The following is a 12,832-nucleotide window of genomic DNA, read 5'->3' on the forward strand; positions in this document are numbered from 1 at the left end:
TAAGAAATTTTACGCAAAAGGAAATTTTACTTACAATCAGGAAATAAGTATTGACCAAAAATTATATGGTAGAATTAATATGTACGAATTCCAAAAAACTATGTTATACTTTGATGAAATTTGAAGTTTGAAATTTGGTTGCACATTTATTGGATTCCAATGTAATTTCTTGTAAATTCAACAAACACTGCACTCACAATTAATATACTGATTCAAACGAGATCGATGAAGCTCTGACTAAAGACTGATGATGAGAGGTAATATCGAGTATTCGAGTGTTGTTTTGGCGAGCTGATTGTGAGTTCAAGAGTGTGATCGCATCGTCGAAAAAGGTCTTATCTATCCAAAACATAGCAAGACGATAATTTAACCGTTGAGGTTTTTCCAACCGTCCGATCTCGACAACAACAACAAGAAAATGATAAATTTAATCTTATCTTGTTATTTTAAGCTGCTCACTTTTCTTAATTTGTTTTCGAAGCGTTTATACGTTTATTCTTCGTATGCATTTATTCGATAATTAGTTAGTTCTTCTTGCTTTGAATCATTAATTTTTTATTACTTTTGAAAGTCCCATAGAAAAAGAATAAAATCATAGAGATACGACAATATCTCCTGTGGGGCTGGTACACCCTTTATTATAGGTTATTTTTATTAAGGTGAGAACAGTCGATTTCGTATTTGAATATTGTGCATACTGCCAAAATTTTTTTCGTCAAACTCAAGAAACTAGTATTTTCATATGGAAAAGGGTGTCATTTTTTTATTGAAAAATAGGGGTTGATACATTAGTGGGGTGAAGAATTCTAATTCAATACCACGGATGTGAACTAATATTATTACACGTTTTACGCCACTGAATAGTCCTAGGGTATTTTCAAGTAATGAAAAAATAATACTTAAGATTGAGTTTTAGGGATGAATTCATTTGTAAGGGCTGATTTCAGAAAATTTCAAACTACATCAACTACTTAACAATTTTAATAGTATCCAAGAGATTTACACCATGATATCGTAATGGAATAATGAAATATAATAGTATAAATGTTAGGGGTAGCTCACCCCTTCAAGGGATTTTTTTTTTGAAAATGCCGGAACAGGTCAACTTTATTTTTGATTATTGTGCATAAAACAATTAATTTTGTCAAGATTTAACAGATTTTGGAATGTGTATAGTGAAAAAAATGGTCATCAAATATAGTTTTTCATTAATAAAAAACGGGGGTTACGAGTCTGATGACTAAAAACAATGCATAAATATGTGCTTTTCAATAACAAGTGTTACCCACTTTGTTTCAGTAAAAAATTACGAATTGTATTCGAGAAATTAAAAAAAATTTGTTTTTAGGGGTGAACTTCAAGGGTGGGTTTCACCCCTTAAATGGGCTTATGGGCACGTATAAAAAAATACGCGTCCAATATTTTTTGATGTTCTACAACATATCACAATTTCAAGAAAATCGGTGAGGTACACCTCGGGTACCTTCCTTGTAAGACTCAATCGTCCCAGTGGAGGCATTGTGGATCACCAAGACCAAAAAAAGCACGCCAAGTTCGATCAAATGTAAAGGTTTTGCTTACAGTTTTCTTTGACTGCAGGGGCGTGGTGCATCATGAGTTATTGCCACAGGGTAGAACAGTAAATAAGGAATATTACCTGCAAGTTATGCGCAATTTGCGCGAAGCAATCCGCCAGAAACGTCCGAATTTGTGGAAAAATAAAAATTGGCTTTTGCACCATGATAACGCCCCTGCTCACATATCGTTGCTTGTGCGCAAATTTTTGGCTAAAACCAACACAGTAACGATGCCACAGGCACCGTATTCCCCAGATCTGGCCCCCTGTGACTTCTTCTTGTTCCCAAAACTGAAGAGGCCCATGAAAAGACGGCGTTTTGCCACGATTGTGGAGATAAAGACGGCATCGAAGGATGAACTAAACAAGATCACAAAAAATGATTTTTTGAAATGCTTTGAGGATTCGAAAAAGCGTTGGCACAAGTGCATTATATCCGAGGGGGATTACTTTGAAGGAGATAAAATAAAAATTGATGAATAAATAAACATTTTTTGAGAAAAATAAAAATTCACCTTACTTTTTGATCACACCTCGTATATAAATAACGGCTTGATGACTTCGTTTTTTGTTATTGCAAGTCCCACACTCACTTCACCAATATCACTTTTCCAAAATTTTGTTGCATCGCTACCGTTCGTGTCACGTTGTATGATGTTGTTTGCGACGCTCTATTTCTTTTCCTTGACGGTATTGGTATACCTACGTGCTTGTATCCAGTAGTAGCCCCCTTAGCGTTACTGTACATGTCTTATTATTATTGCGAGCTTGGCCATTTCTAAAGTTTATTGATATGTACCGGTATTTACTAAGGTTACAATTTTAATTCCTACATTCAAAATATGGTTTCATGCTCTTCATATGAAATTGTCCTTTTTCATTGCCATTCTCATCTTCTATAATGTATGTATCCGGCGCAATTTTGATCTTTATTTGAAATAGACCAGAGTATACGTCGAAGAATTTGTAGATCCCATATTCGTGTGGGCTTCTTGTTAAAGTGTAATTCGATGGGAGTGTATCCTGCTGTATCGTGATGTCTTTCGTTTGTTATTTGTGTGGTTATTTCTGTATACGAGCGTCGTTTGAAAAGTCCGTGCAAAAATAAAAACTACTTGATTTTTTTTTTAATAAATCTTTTTTATTTTTCAACATAGTCTCCTTTTAGGCTTATACACTTCATCCAACGCTGCTCTAGTTTATTAATCCCTTCCAAATAATAGGATTTGTTCAAGTCTGTAAAATAGGCATTCGTTTCTGCAAACACATCCTCGTTTGAATAAAATTTTTTCCCCGCCAGCCATTTTTTCATATTAGGGAACAAATAGTAGTCCGACGGAGCCAAGTCTGGAGAATAGGAGGGATATGAAACAAGTTGAAACCCTATCTACATCAGTTTTGCGGCCACAACTGATGAGTGGCCGTGAGCTAACGCATTGTCGTGGTGGAAGAGGACTTTTTTGTGGGCCAATCGTGGACGTTTCTCTAGCAACTCGGTTTTCAAACGATCCAATAACGATAAATAATATTCGCCTGTAATGGTTTACTCTTTTCCAGATAGTCGATGAAGATTATTCCTTGCGAATCCCAAAAGACAGTCGCCATAACCTTCCCGGCCGTAGGAATTGTCTTCGCCTTTTTCGGAGCAGATTCCCCCTTGGTAACCCATTGTTTAGACTATTCTTTGGTCTCAGGAGTGTAGTAATGTATCCATGTTTCATCTACAGTGATGAAACGACGCTTAAAGTCTTGCGGATTTTGCTGGAACAGCTGCAAACCATTCTTGCAACACTTCACACGATCTCGTTTTTGGTCAATCGTGAGCATTCGCGGCAACCATCTAGCGGATAGATTTTTCATGTCCAAATGTTGGTGCAAAATATTATGTACCCGTTCGCTCGAGATGCCTACAGTATTAACAATCTCACGCACCTTCACTCTTCTGTCAGCCATCACCATATCATGGATATTATCAATGATTTCTGAAGTGGTAACCTCAACAGGGTGTCCAGAACGTTCAGCGTCTTTTGAGCTCATATGGCCACTCCGAAAATTTTGAAACCACTTATAAACCATTCTAATCGAAGGTGCACAATCACCATAATGTTTATCAAGCTTCTGTTTAATCTCCTGAGGCGTTTTGCCTTTGAAAAAAATGTTTAATCATTACACGAAATTCTTTTTCGTCCATTTTTTTACAACCACTCGATTTCTTTGATTGAAACGAATGTAAAACGCAAAGTAATTGGCCAATCTGGCTGAAACTTGGTGTGTGCTCTTCCAAGATATGCCACTAACTGAAAATTACCTTGATACGCACTAGTAGCGCCATCTCTCTGACTTTGCACGGACTTTTCAAACGACCCTCGTATTTTGTCCAAGATTTATGAGAGTCGCTGGCGTAAAAACAGAAAAATCTAGCCAATTCTCTATGTATTCTTTCTACTATATTTAACTGGGGATGACTTATTGATGAAAATATTGGCTTTATTTTTATTTTTTTTAATTTCTCTGTCCTTTTCTTCGTTGTAAACTGGGTGCCATGATCCGTCATGATAGCTAATGGTTTTTCAGATTTTATTATGTAGTCGTTGATTATTCTATTTAGTACTATACTAACTATAGTCGTATTTGCCTTCTTTATTTTGTATAGCACTACTTATTTTGTGAATACATCAATCGTTGATAATATATATTTCATTCCACCTATTGATGTGGGTAGAGGACCGAAGAAATTTATTGATACTATTTCATTTGGTGCATTGCATAAAATTGGTTGCATCAGTTCTTCATACCGAGTTGTCAAATGCTTCTTGAATTATCTTGAAAGTTTTATGTGGTCCTATATGTCCATAGGCTTCATGAATATCGTTTATTAATTGTGACGAAATTGTTTCTGGTATTATTATTTTGTTTGCTGAATGTATTGTTTTGTATAATATCTCATTTTTAATCTTATACTTCTCTAATACATTTTTATCACTTAATTCCAACTTAGTGGTTATTTTCGCATAGTATGGATTATTTTTTTGTAGCTTAACTATTTTTCTTAGTAGTTGTATTGTGGATTATTTCAACTCCATTTTTGATAACGAGTTAATTATTATATCCGTATGATTTTGCATTTTTGAATTCGGTTGAATTTGTCTGCTCAAATAATCTGCGCTTGAGTTTTTCTTACCTTCGACATGTTTCAGTTGTATGTTGAAATCTTGTATTGATAAGCTCCAGCATGTCATTCTTGCATTGTTAAATCTACTGTGATTTAAAAACGTTATAGCTTCATGATCCGTTTGTACTATTATCTCCTTTGCCCCTTTAAATGTGTTTGAAGTTTGTGTAAGGACCAAACTATCGCTAAAAATATTTTTCATTTGTAAAGTAATTAAGTTCACTCCCTTTTAGAGTTCGGCTCACGAAACAAATTATCTGTTTATCGTTTTGATTATTTACTTGAAATAATATAGCTGCTACTGCGTAGTCACTAGTGTCCGTTTTTAAAATAAAAGGTTTATCTTTATCTATGTATGCTAATGTAATATCTTTATGAAATGCCTGTATAATCTTCTCAAACGCTTGATCATGTTCTTTGTCCATTTAAATTTCACCTTTTTCCTTACTAACTTTAATAATGGTACAGTTAATTTTGCGTAATTTTTTACGAATCCGGGATAATTCCCGTCGGTGTCAATAAGTAGCCCATGAATTCGATGATCTCATGACAAAATTTGGATTTGGCAAAACTAAATGTGACGTTGTGTGTTTGTGCTTTTATAAATAAAAGCTCTAGGTGCTTGCATGTGTTGATCAAAAATATCTGACCTAACGTGTATATCGTCAACAAATGTCAATAAAAAGTTCTGCAGTTCTACTATTACCTCGATGAAAGCTCGAATTAATGCAGCTGAACTCGTTTTTATTCCAAACGCTGATACATTAAACTCAAAAACTCTGTTTAATATCATGAAAGCTGTATATTTCTTGCTTTCCTCGGCCAAGCCAATTTGCCAATAACTACTAGTCAAATCCAAACTTGACATAAATGGTTTTTTGGTGCATCTCAACAAAATTTCATCGATTGATGGTGAAGATTCGAAATCATCCAATAACCTATCGTTTAGTTATTTAGCATCGAGGCATAGTTGTATTTCGTCATTGTTCTTTGGCACTACAATCATAGAACTAATATGATTGCTCGTCGAAGGCCTGGTAATTTTCAATTCGATCATTCTTTCAATCTCTTTCTTGACCTGTTCTCTGTAATGTATAGGTTCAGAATATGGTTTTGAGAAAAATGATTTATCATCTTTTAACTGCAATTCGTGCGTATATGTATTGATTAACCCGGGTTTCTTTATAAACACGTTTTTGTGTTTGACAATTAATCTTTTCAATGAGTCTAATTGGTCTGTCGTAAGTTTTTGACTCGTACCAACTTTTTGTTTGATTTCTCCATCTGAGAGTTCGAATCTTATGTCTACGTAATTTTGACTAACGAAATTTTTGTCGTATTGTGATATATCATAGTCATTTTCACCTATACCCCGATTTTACTCGATATATATTAATTTTTGATCATTTTCGCCTTTATTACATTCGATTATGCTTACGAAAGCTTTTATTTCTTTGTCTATGTTATACTGTAGCTTTTCTGTGACATCATCTACTGTGATTGTTAATTGTTTCATCTGGGTATCAATGATCATATTTAGCTTTTCTTGCGTATCAATTCCGATTATGCAATCTTTTATTAGTTTCGGAACGATTATGTATATTATCTGAATAAATGAATTACTTATCTTCATAGGTATCATTACTTATATCTTTAATTTTGTTGATTTATTACCGGTAGCTGATTTGATAAATTTTCCACATAGTGGTAAGTTTGAACATGCTGACAATTCCGTTCTGTTGTCATTATAGAACTTTTCGGATATTGCCGTTACTTCGCTTCCGGTATCGACTAATGCTTGCACAGATATGCCATTTAATGATATCTTTATTTCTGGGCAATGAGCTTCAATGATCTCTTCCCTCTTAATGTTGATGTCGTATGTCAAATCATCATGTACATCGACTAATGCGGTAGATACTATTTCACACTCATTTGGAAATTTATTTTCAGTTGTGTCTTGTGATGTTATATTTTTATTTCCATCCGATTTACTAGACACAACTACTCCTAGTTTTCCGAATCCGATGTGTCCAAAAGACTAGTTTTATTTAAATCCACCTTTAATACATCGATTTCTTCATGTGATTGTTTAGCTAGTTTCTTGTTGACTGGTGGTTTTCATTTTTCTTTTCTTTGATTTTTTGGTTTACCCTTTTGAAACTTAATGTCATTTATAGTTTTGTTTTGCCATGGTTTCTTTTTCTTAACCTTTTCTTCCTTCGCTGAGGGATTTATATCGCCTTTGTTTTCTGATTTTTTTTCGGTATTATTATCGTCTCTATTTTGTCTTCTGACTATGGCGCGTTTATCATCGTTGTCGTAGTCTGCCAGTATTTGAATTAAAGTATTTTTGTTCTTAACTTGTTGCCCCGCAAACGCGTGACGAATTCCCTTCTCAAAGTTATTGCACAATTTCTCAGCTAGTTCCTCTTCGCATAATCTTAATTCTAACTCCTTCACATATTCATGAATGGTTATAGCGTAATTTACCCGAGCTAGTTTCCTGTTTGGGTAATGCGCAAACACTACCTTGCGAGGAGTTTGCTTGTGTAATGCAGCACTCCACAATCTCTCTTTAAAAACTTTCTTGAATTCTTCGTAATTGTTTATATCTGACACTCTTTTGCATCACGTTCAAGCGCTTGGGATACTAAGTCGATACTCTCCGTAGACGAAATTTTCTTTAAAGCCATATATTTTTCAAAATCATTTAAGAACTTGATCGGTCTTTCGCTGTCTGCCCCCTTGAATATCGGTATCGCTATCTTGATTTTTGAACTGGTGTCCAATAGAGTACTATTACAGTAACTAGTTTTATCGTTTTTTTGCAACTGAATCTTTTATTTCTTCGACTTGCTTCTCAAAATCGTGGCTAGTTTCGTCTAATTGCTTTATTAAGTTTGACTTGACTTTCACTATTAAAACGTCATTATTTACTAATTCGTTCAATTCGCTCATATCTTTATGCAATTTATTATTTTCGGCTTTTAGAATCGTGTTCTCTTCTTTTAAAATTTTTATACTTTCATTCACGTAAATTTCTTTTAGATTCCGATTTGTTTTCTCTTGCGATTTGTATAATAAGTTTAATTCTTCCGTGGCTGTTTCTATCCAGTCTTGCTGTTTACGTTCATATTGTGACGAGTCTACGTCTTTGTCAATGCTGGTCATTTTTGACATTATAGTCAGCGATCATACTTGCCATAGATACAATATTAAACTCGTAAACGTTACGATTTTAAAAGAATTACAGGGAAATGTTCGACTTTTTGTTCAGTCTTTTTACTTAAACTCGTTAACTGGTACTAGTTACCCGTAATCGAAACTACATCATGTGTTCGTATTTAAATTTCGCAACAGCCGTCATATTCAATGTACGACTCGTATTCTAGTTCATTTCTAAACTAGTTGCTTTGATTCGAGATGTGAAAGTTCAGTGACCAAATTGCTGGATTGAGATTTGATTACGTTCACATTTTCATTTACGTAACGTCATAATTAATCTCTAGATAATTTAACCTACGTGTTTTCGCAAATTTTTTATAATGCAACTCTGATGCACATAAATAAATTTTACTATTACTAAATTTAAGCTAAACTAGTACTAAAGTCTCGAGAGTTTGTAACTTAACTTTTCGTTTTACCATATTTAGGTAGTAGCATTTGTGTACATACGAGTACAGTCTACCTAAGATACGCCAATATCAATAGCTAGACTTATAGCCCTCCTCATAACATTGCTTTATTTTGCTCCAATGATACTTTCTCTTCGAGTGTTCGTATTTCGGTTCTTATTCAAATTTTGTTATACTCTCCGTTCTAATTGAACTTTATGCGCTAATCCTTACGATGCTAATAAATAAATGATCATAAATAAAAAAACTTGATAAAATCGTACTTATTACGGTATCCTGATCTCTCTATCTAAATTTCTCTTATTTCACTGCAAACTGTACGAAAATAGGTGATTTTCCTTTTAATTTTCCGAGAATTTAAGTGTGTCACTTTCGACGTTCAATGTTTTCTTACAACTGCGTGGTCATCATTCAGCTATGCCTCACAGATCGATTACTATTGAAAATGATATACTAATGGCAATAACGCACATGAATATTGTAATTTCTCTGAATATTCAAATCCGCGAAACGCTTCTATGCTCCCTCAAACGTATTTATTTCTTACGCTTAATCGGGTGCCTGTTCGAGCGCCAATTTTGTGATGCGTCTGTTTCATGTCGAGTTCGTAGACCCAAATTCTTAGCGTATAATTTCTTTTTAACGGGTTTTATACGGTAAACTATTGTCTCTTTCGTACGTTGAGCACGCACCTTGCGTACCCAACTAGGAAATGAATCCAATAGTTATTCAAGTTCGGAATTTTTAGGAGTTTCTTAATATTGCCCGTTGAAGAGGTAAGCGCATTGCTTACTCCCGCGGAGCTAGGTTCCCTAAGTGACTCCCGTTCAGTCTAGGATTGGGAAGAGGTTATATTCAGAACCTCGGCCTCGTAGTACTTCTCAGCACAGTGCCAGAACTCGCGGAGCCTAAAGCTTAACCACTCGGGAGGACCAAACGATAGTGTCCTGCCAAGCTCGCAATTCACATGAGCTCGGTGTGGCGCTGATCGTCTCAAGATCCCGCAGTGGAGAGGGTATCGAACTTTGTTGTCTCCTCTCCCCTGCGACATTCCGCCCGATCTCTCCGACCGTTACAAGGTCTACAAAAAAAAATTTTCTATGCATGACCTTGCTGAAACCGAAACCAAAGTAAAAATAACTTTATAAAGTCAGTTTTTTTTTGTAACTTTATAAATAACTAGCAGAATAACTTATAAATAACTAGCTTTTCGATAAATAGCAAAAACCAAGAAAATTATTTTATCAACTAAAACAAATTTAATAGTCACATATCATTACATAAATAACATTATCATCCAAATTAACCAAAAGTTCCACTACTACATAACCGTAAAACGTCATAATCCCATTACCTCATTACTTACAATCATATAATCCCATAACCTGAATATCAACAAGGAAAAGCATTTATTTGTGACTAAATTTCGGGATGCACAGTTTTGGTTCTGATGTATTTTTTGAACCCATAAACTTATAACTCCAGAATTACATAACTCTATAACCTAAAATCATATGGCTCCGTAAGCTCATTCTATTGAAAAAATCTAACTGGCAATTCAGGTTGGAAAAAATGCCGGTGGATTTCATACGTTGATAAAAATATATTATTGAAAATTGTCTTCTTTATATAAATACTTTAAATAATTTTTTACCTTATTAAAATATTCAGAAATCAACAAAAAGCTAGCCGAGCGTGGCTCGAATCAGGTAGGTCTTGCTTTCTGGTCTCGCTCCGTGCCGTCTTATCTATTTTCTCATCTCAGATTTAATGGTATATATCATGAACATAACTAATACTCACATTTATATTCTATTTGTATTAATCAATTTAAATATCGCATATAATTTTTGACAAAAATATATGTAAATAGAATAAATAAAAAGAAGAATAAGAAAAGACAAGTAATACATTCAAATAGAATAAAAAGATAACATTAAGTTATGTAGATAAAAATATATTGTTTAAAGCAAAGATGAGAAAATTGGTAATCCAGGTTGAATTTCCACATGGATGCCCAGCTGTCTAGAACATTCTCTATTGGACTAAATGATTTACTTCAGAACATTAATTTTTCAATTTTTAAAACGCCGGAAACATGTTTTTCCAACTCTTAACCTGTTAACCGAGTGGGACGTATAAATACGTCCAAAGTAAACAACAATAAGTACGGGTAGGACATATGAATACGTCCTCGATATTTATATTGCGCCCTGGAACGGGCGGGACCTATATTTTACTACTACTATGGTAATACGTCATTCATACACGTCTTAGTGGAAAACGACGCGCCCGTTATATGTTGCGTAATTAGAAAGGGGTTTCCCCGGTTAACAGGTAATCTTTAATGTTACTGAAGAACAGATTGTCCATTTAATCAGTCCTTCATATAATAAGTTTCGATCACGAGTCTAAGAAATAGCTGATTTTAAAAAAGGGCTGTTCTGGCACTTTTAATTTATGATATCTTGAAAATCACAGTGAAGCGAGAGATTTTAAACTCAGATTCGGATTCAGCGCATCAAAAACGTTTGGAAATATATATACTCTGATTTCTGGATCACAAGGTCGACCTAAGTTTGTCGGCCGAGTTATTGTTAAAGTAGCTCAAGATTATTATGGTGAACGTAGTAAAAGCGCCAGGTCTTTCTTGAAGCTTTTAGCAGGATAAATGTTTACATGGTAAATATGTAAAGCAGCTTTCTTTCTACATATTTTCTTATTTTACTCGTATAATATATCACGTAAATGAATATATAGAAACAAAGTTGTAAAACAATAAAATTTGAAACAAAATACTATGGTTCAAAATTGTACTATGCTATTTGTTTTGATCACAATGGCCAATTAAAAAATAAACTGAAAAAAAACATCTATTTGAACTAGTGATTCTAACTGACTATATGAAGAACTTTCTCGGCAATCTGTTCTTAGAAAATATTAAAGATTGAAAGTTGGAAAAACGTATTTTTGCATTTGAAACTGGAGATTCTGAAACAAAGCTTTAATCCATTAAAGAAAACTGTAGGTAGCTGGAGATCTGTATGGAAATTTATCTTTTTTATTTTATTTTTATATATTATTTAATATTTTTGTGCAAAATCATATACGATATTCAAAGTGATTATAAGAAATAGAATAAAAAATTAAAAGATTAGGTATGCCCATAAAATACACCTTTGGAGCCAAGATGAGGAAATAAATTAGACGCTAGAGAGGGAAGCTAGAGAGCGAAGCACCTGGTTCGAGCCACTCTCGGGTAGCTTTTGATTTGTTTCTTATTATTCTAATGTACAAAAGTATTTGAAGTTAAGATTTTGCACAATAGACCATTTTTAATAACATATTTTTTATAAAAGGATGAAATCTATATGGAATCCACATGAATCCATATAGATATCCAGTTGGAGTTATCACTTATCTAAAGTTAGGGACATCTTTTGGGACCTGAGTAGAGTTTATAAACGCATTGTACCTCTGCAAAGTTTCTGCAAAATATAACTGGGTGTTTTAAGTAGAATTTGAATTACTAAGTTGAAATGAGACACGTACTTTTTCGTTCGAAAAAACTACTAAGGGATATAATATAACAGAAAGAACTATAGTTTATCCATTAATATATAAAATACTCTGCTTATTAGTATAATTGGATTTTGGTGTAATATTTAAATAAATTTTCAAAACAACAGTGTACTTTTTATTTACAATTCCTTTAAATGATGAGTATAACAATTGTAATTTTTAATTTTTGAATACTATTGTAATAAACGATTTTCATTGTAGAGGATCATCGAAAGTTGAAGATGCTGTGGAATGTTATCAGCGTGCTGCAAATTTATTTAAAATGTCAAAAAAATGGAGTGAGGCTGGTAATGCATTTTGCCAAGCAGCTAATCTTCATGCTAAAGCTGGTAGTAAACATGATTCCGCAACAAATTATATAGATGCTGCCAATTGCTATAAAAAATCAGATGCATCAGGTAACTTTTCATTCATAATATATCTTCTCAGGTCTAAAACGTTTTCTTTTTTATATTTATCTATGCATTGTGTGACGCCGAATCGCTTTTTGAATTAAATGAGAACGGTTCTTTTCCTTAAATAGCGAAGTTTAGTGCCTATTGTTTCGATCAGTTTTGTAGAGTTTTCGTTTTGAAAACTGCAAGCCAAAGCCAAAAATGGGAAGGCTCACTATTTTTATATAAAAAAACTACCATAAGAAAAGCATGGAGCCGTAATGGTATATGCTCTCCTTGCCGTACGCCCTCGCTAACTGCGCGTCTTAGAAGTCGTAAAGCCGGGGACAATGTTTACCACGTTGTCGTCAACTTTACATTTTTCCACGAAGCAATGCTTAAATGAAAATTTAATACTTGTAACTTTAAATTATACGGAATTATAGAGAATGAAAAAATCACAAAAAAATAAACATACATTTTTCGCTCC

At 33.8% G+C, this 12,832-nt stretch overlaps 1 protein-coding gene across 2 annotated transcripts in view; it reads left to right on the forward strand.

Annotated features, from left to right (window-relative positions):
* Positions 1 to 12,832, forward strand: part of LOC131671528 (alpha-soluble NSF attachment protein) — a 336,818-nt gene that overhangs the window by 66,182 nt on the left and 257,804 nt on the right. For both annotated transcript variants that reach the window (XM_058948028.1, XM_058948020.1), the window contains exon 2: positions 12,170 to 12,366. In XM_058948028.1, the coding sequence (XP_058804011.1) occupies positions 12,170 to 12,366 (197 nt within the window). The remainder of the gene's footprint in view (positions 1 to 12,169; positions 12,367 to 12,832) is intronic.

The sequence above is a fragment of the Phymastichus coffea genome, unplaced genomic scaffold (genome assembly GCF_024137745.1).
Source record: "Phymastichus coffea isolate CEN01 unplaced genomic scaffold, Cenicafe_Pcof_1.1 PCOF00010, whole genome shotgun sequence".
In the NCBI taxonomy this organism is placed as follows: domain Eukaryota; kingdom Metazoa; phylum Arthropoda; class Insecta; order Hymenoptera; family Eulophidae; genus Phymastichus; species Phymastichus coffea.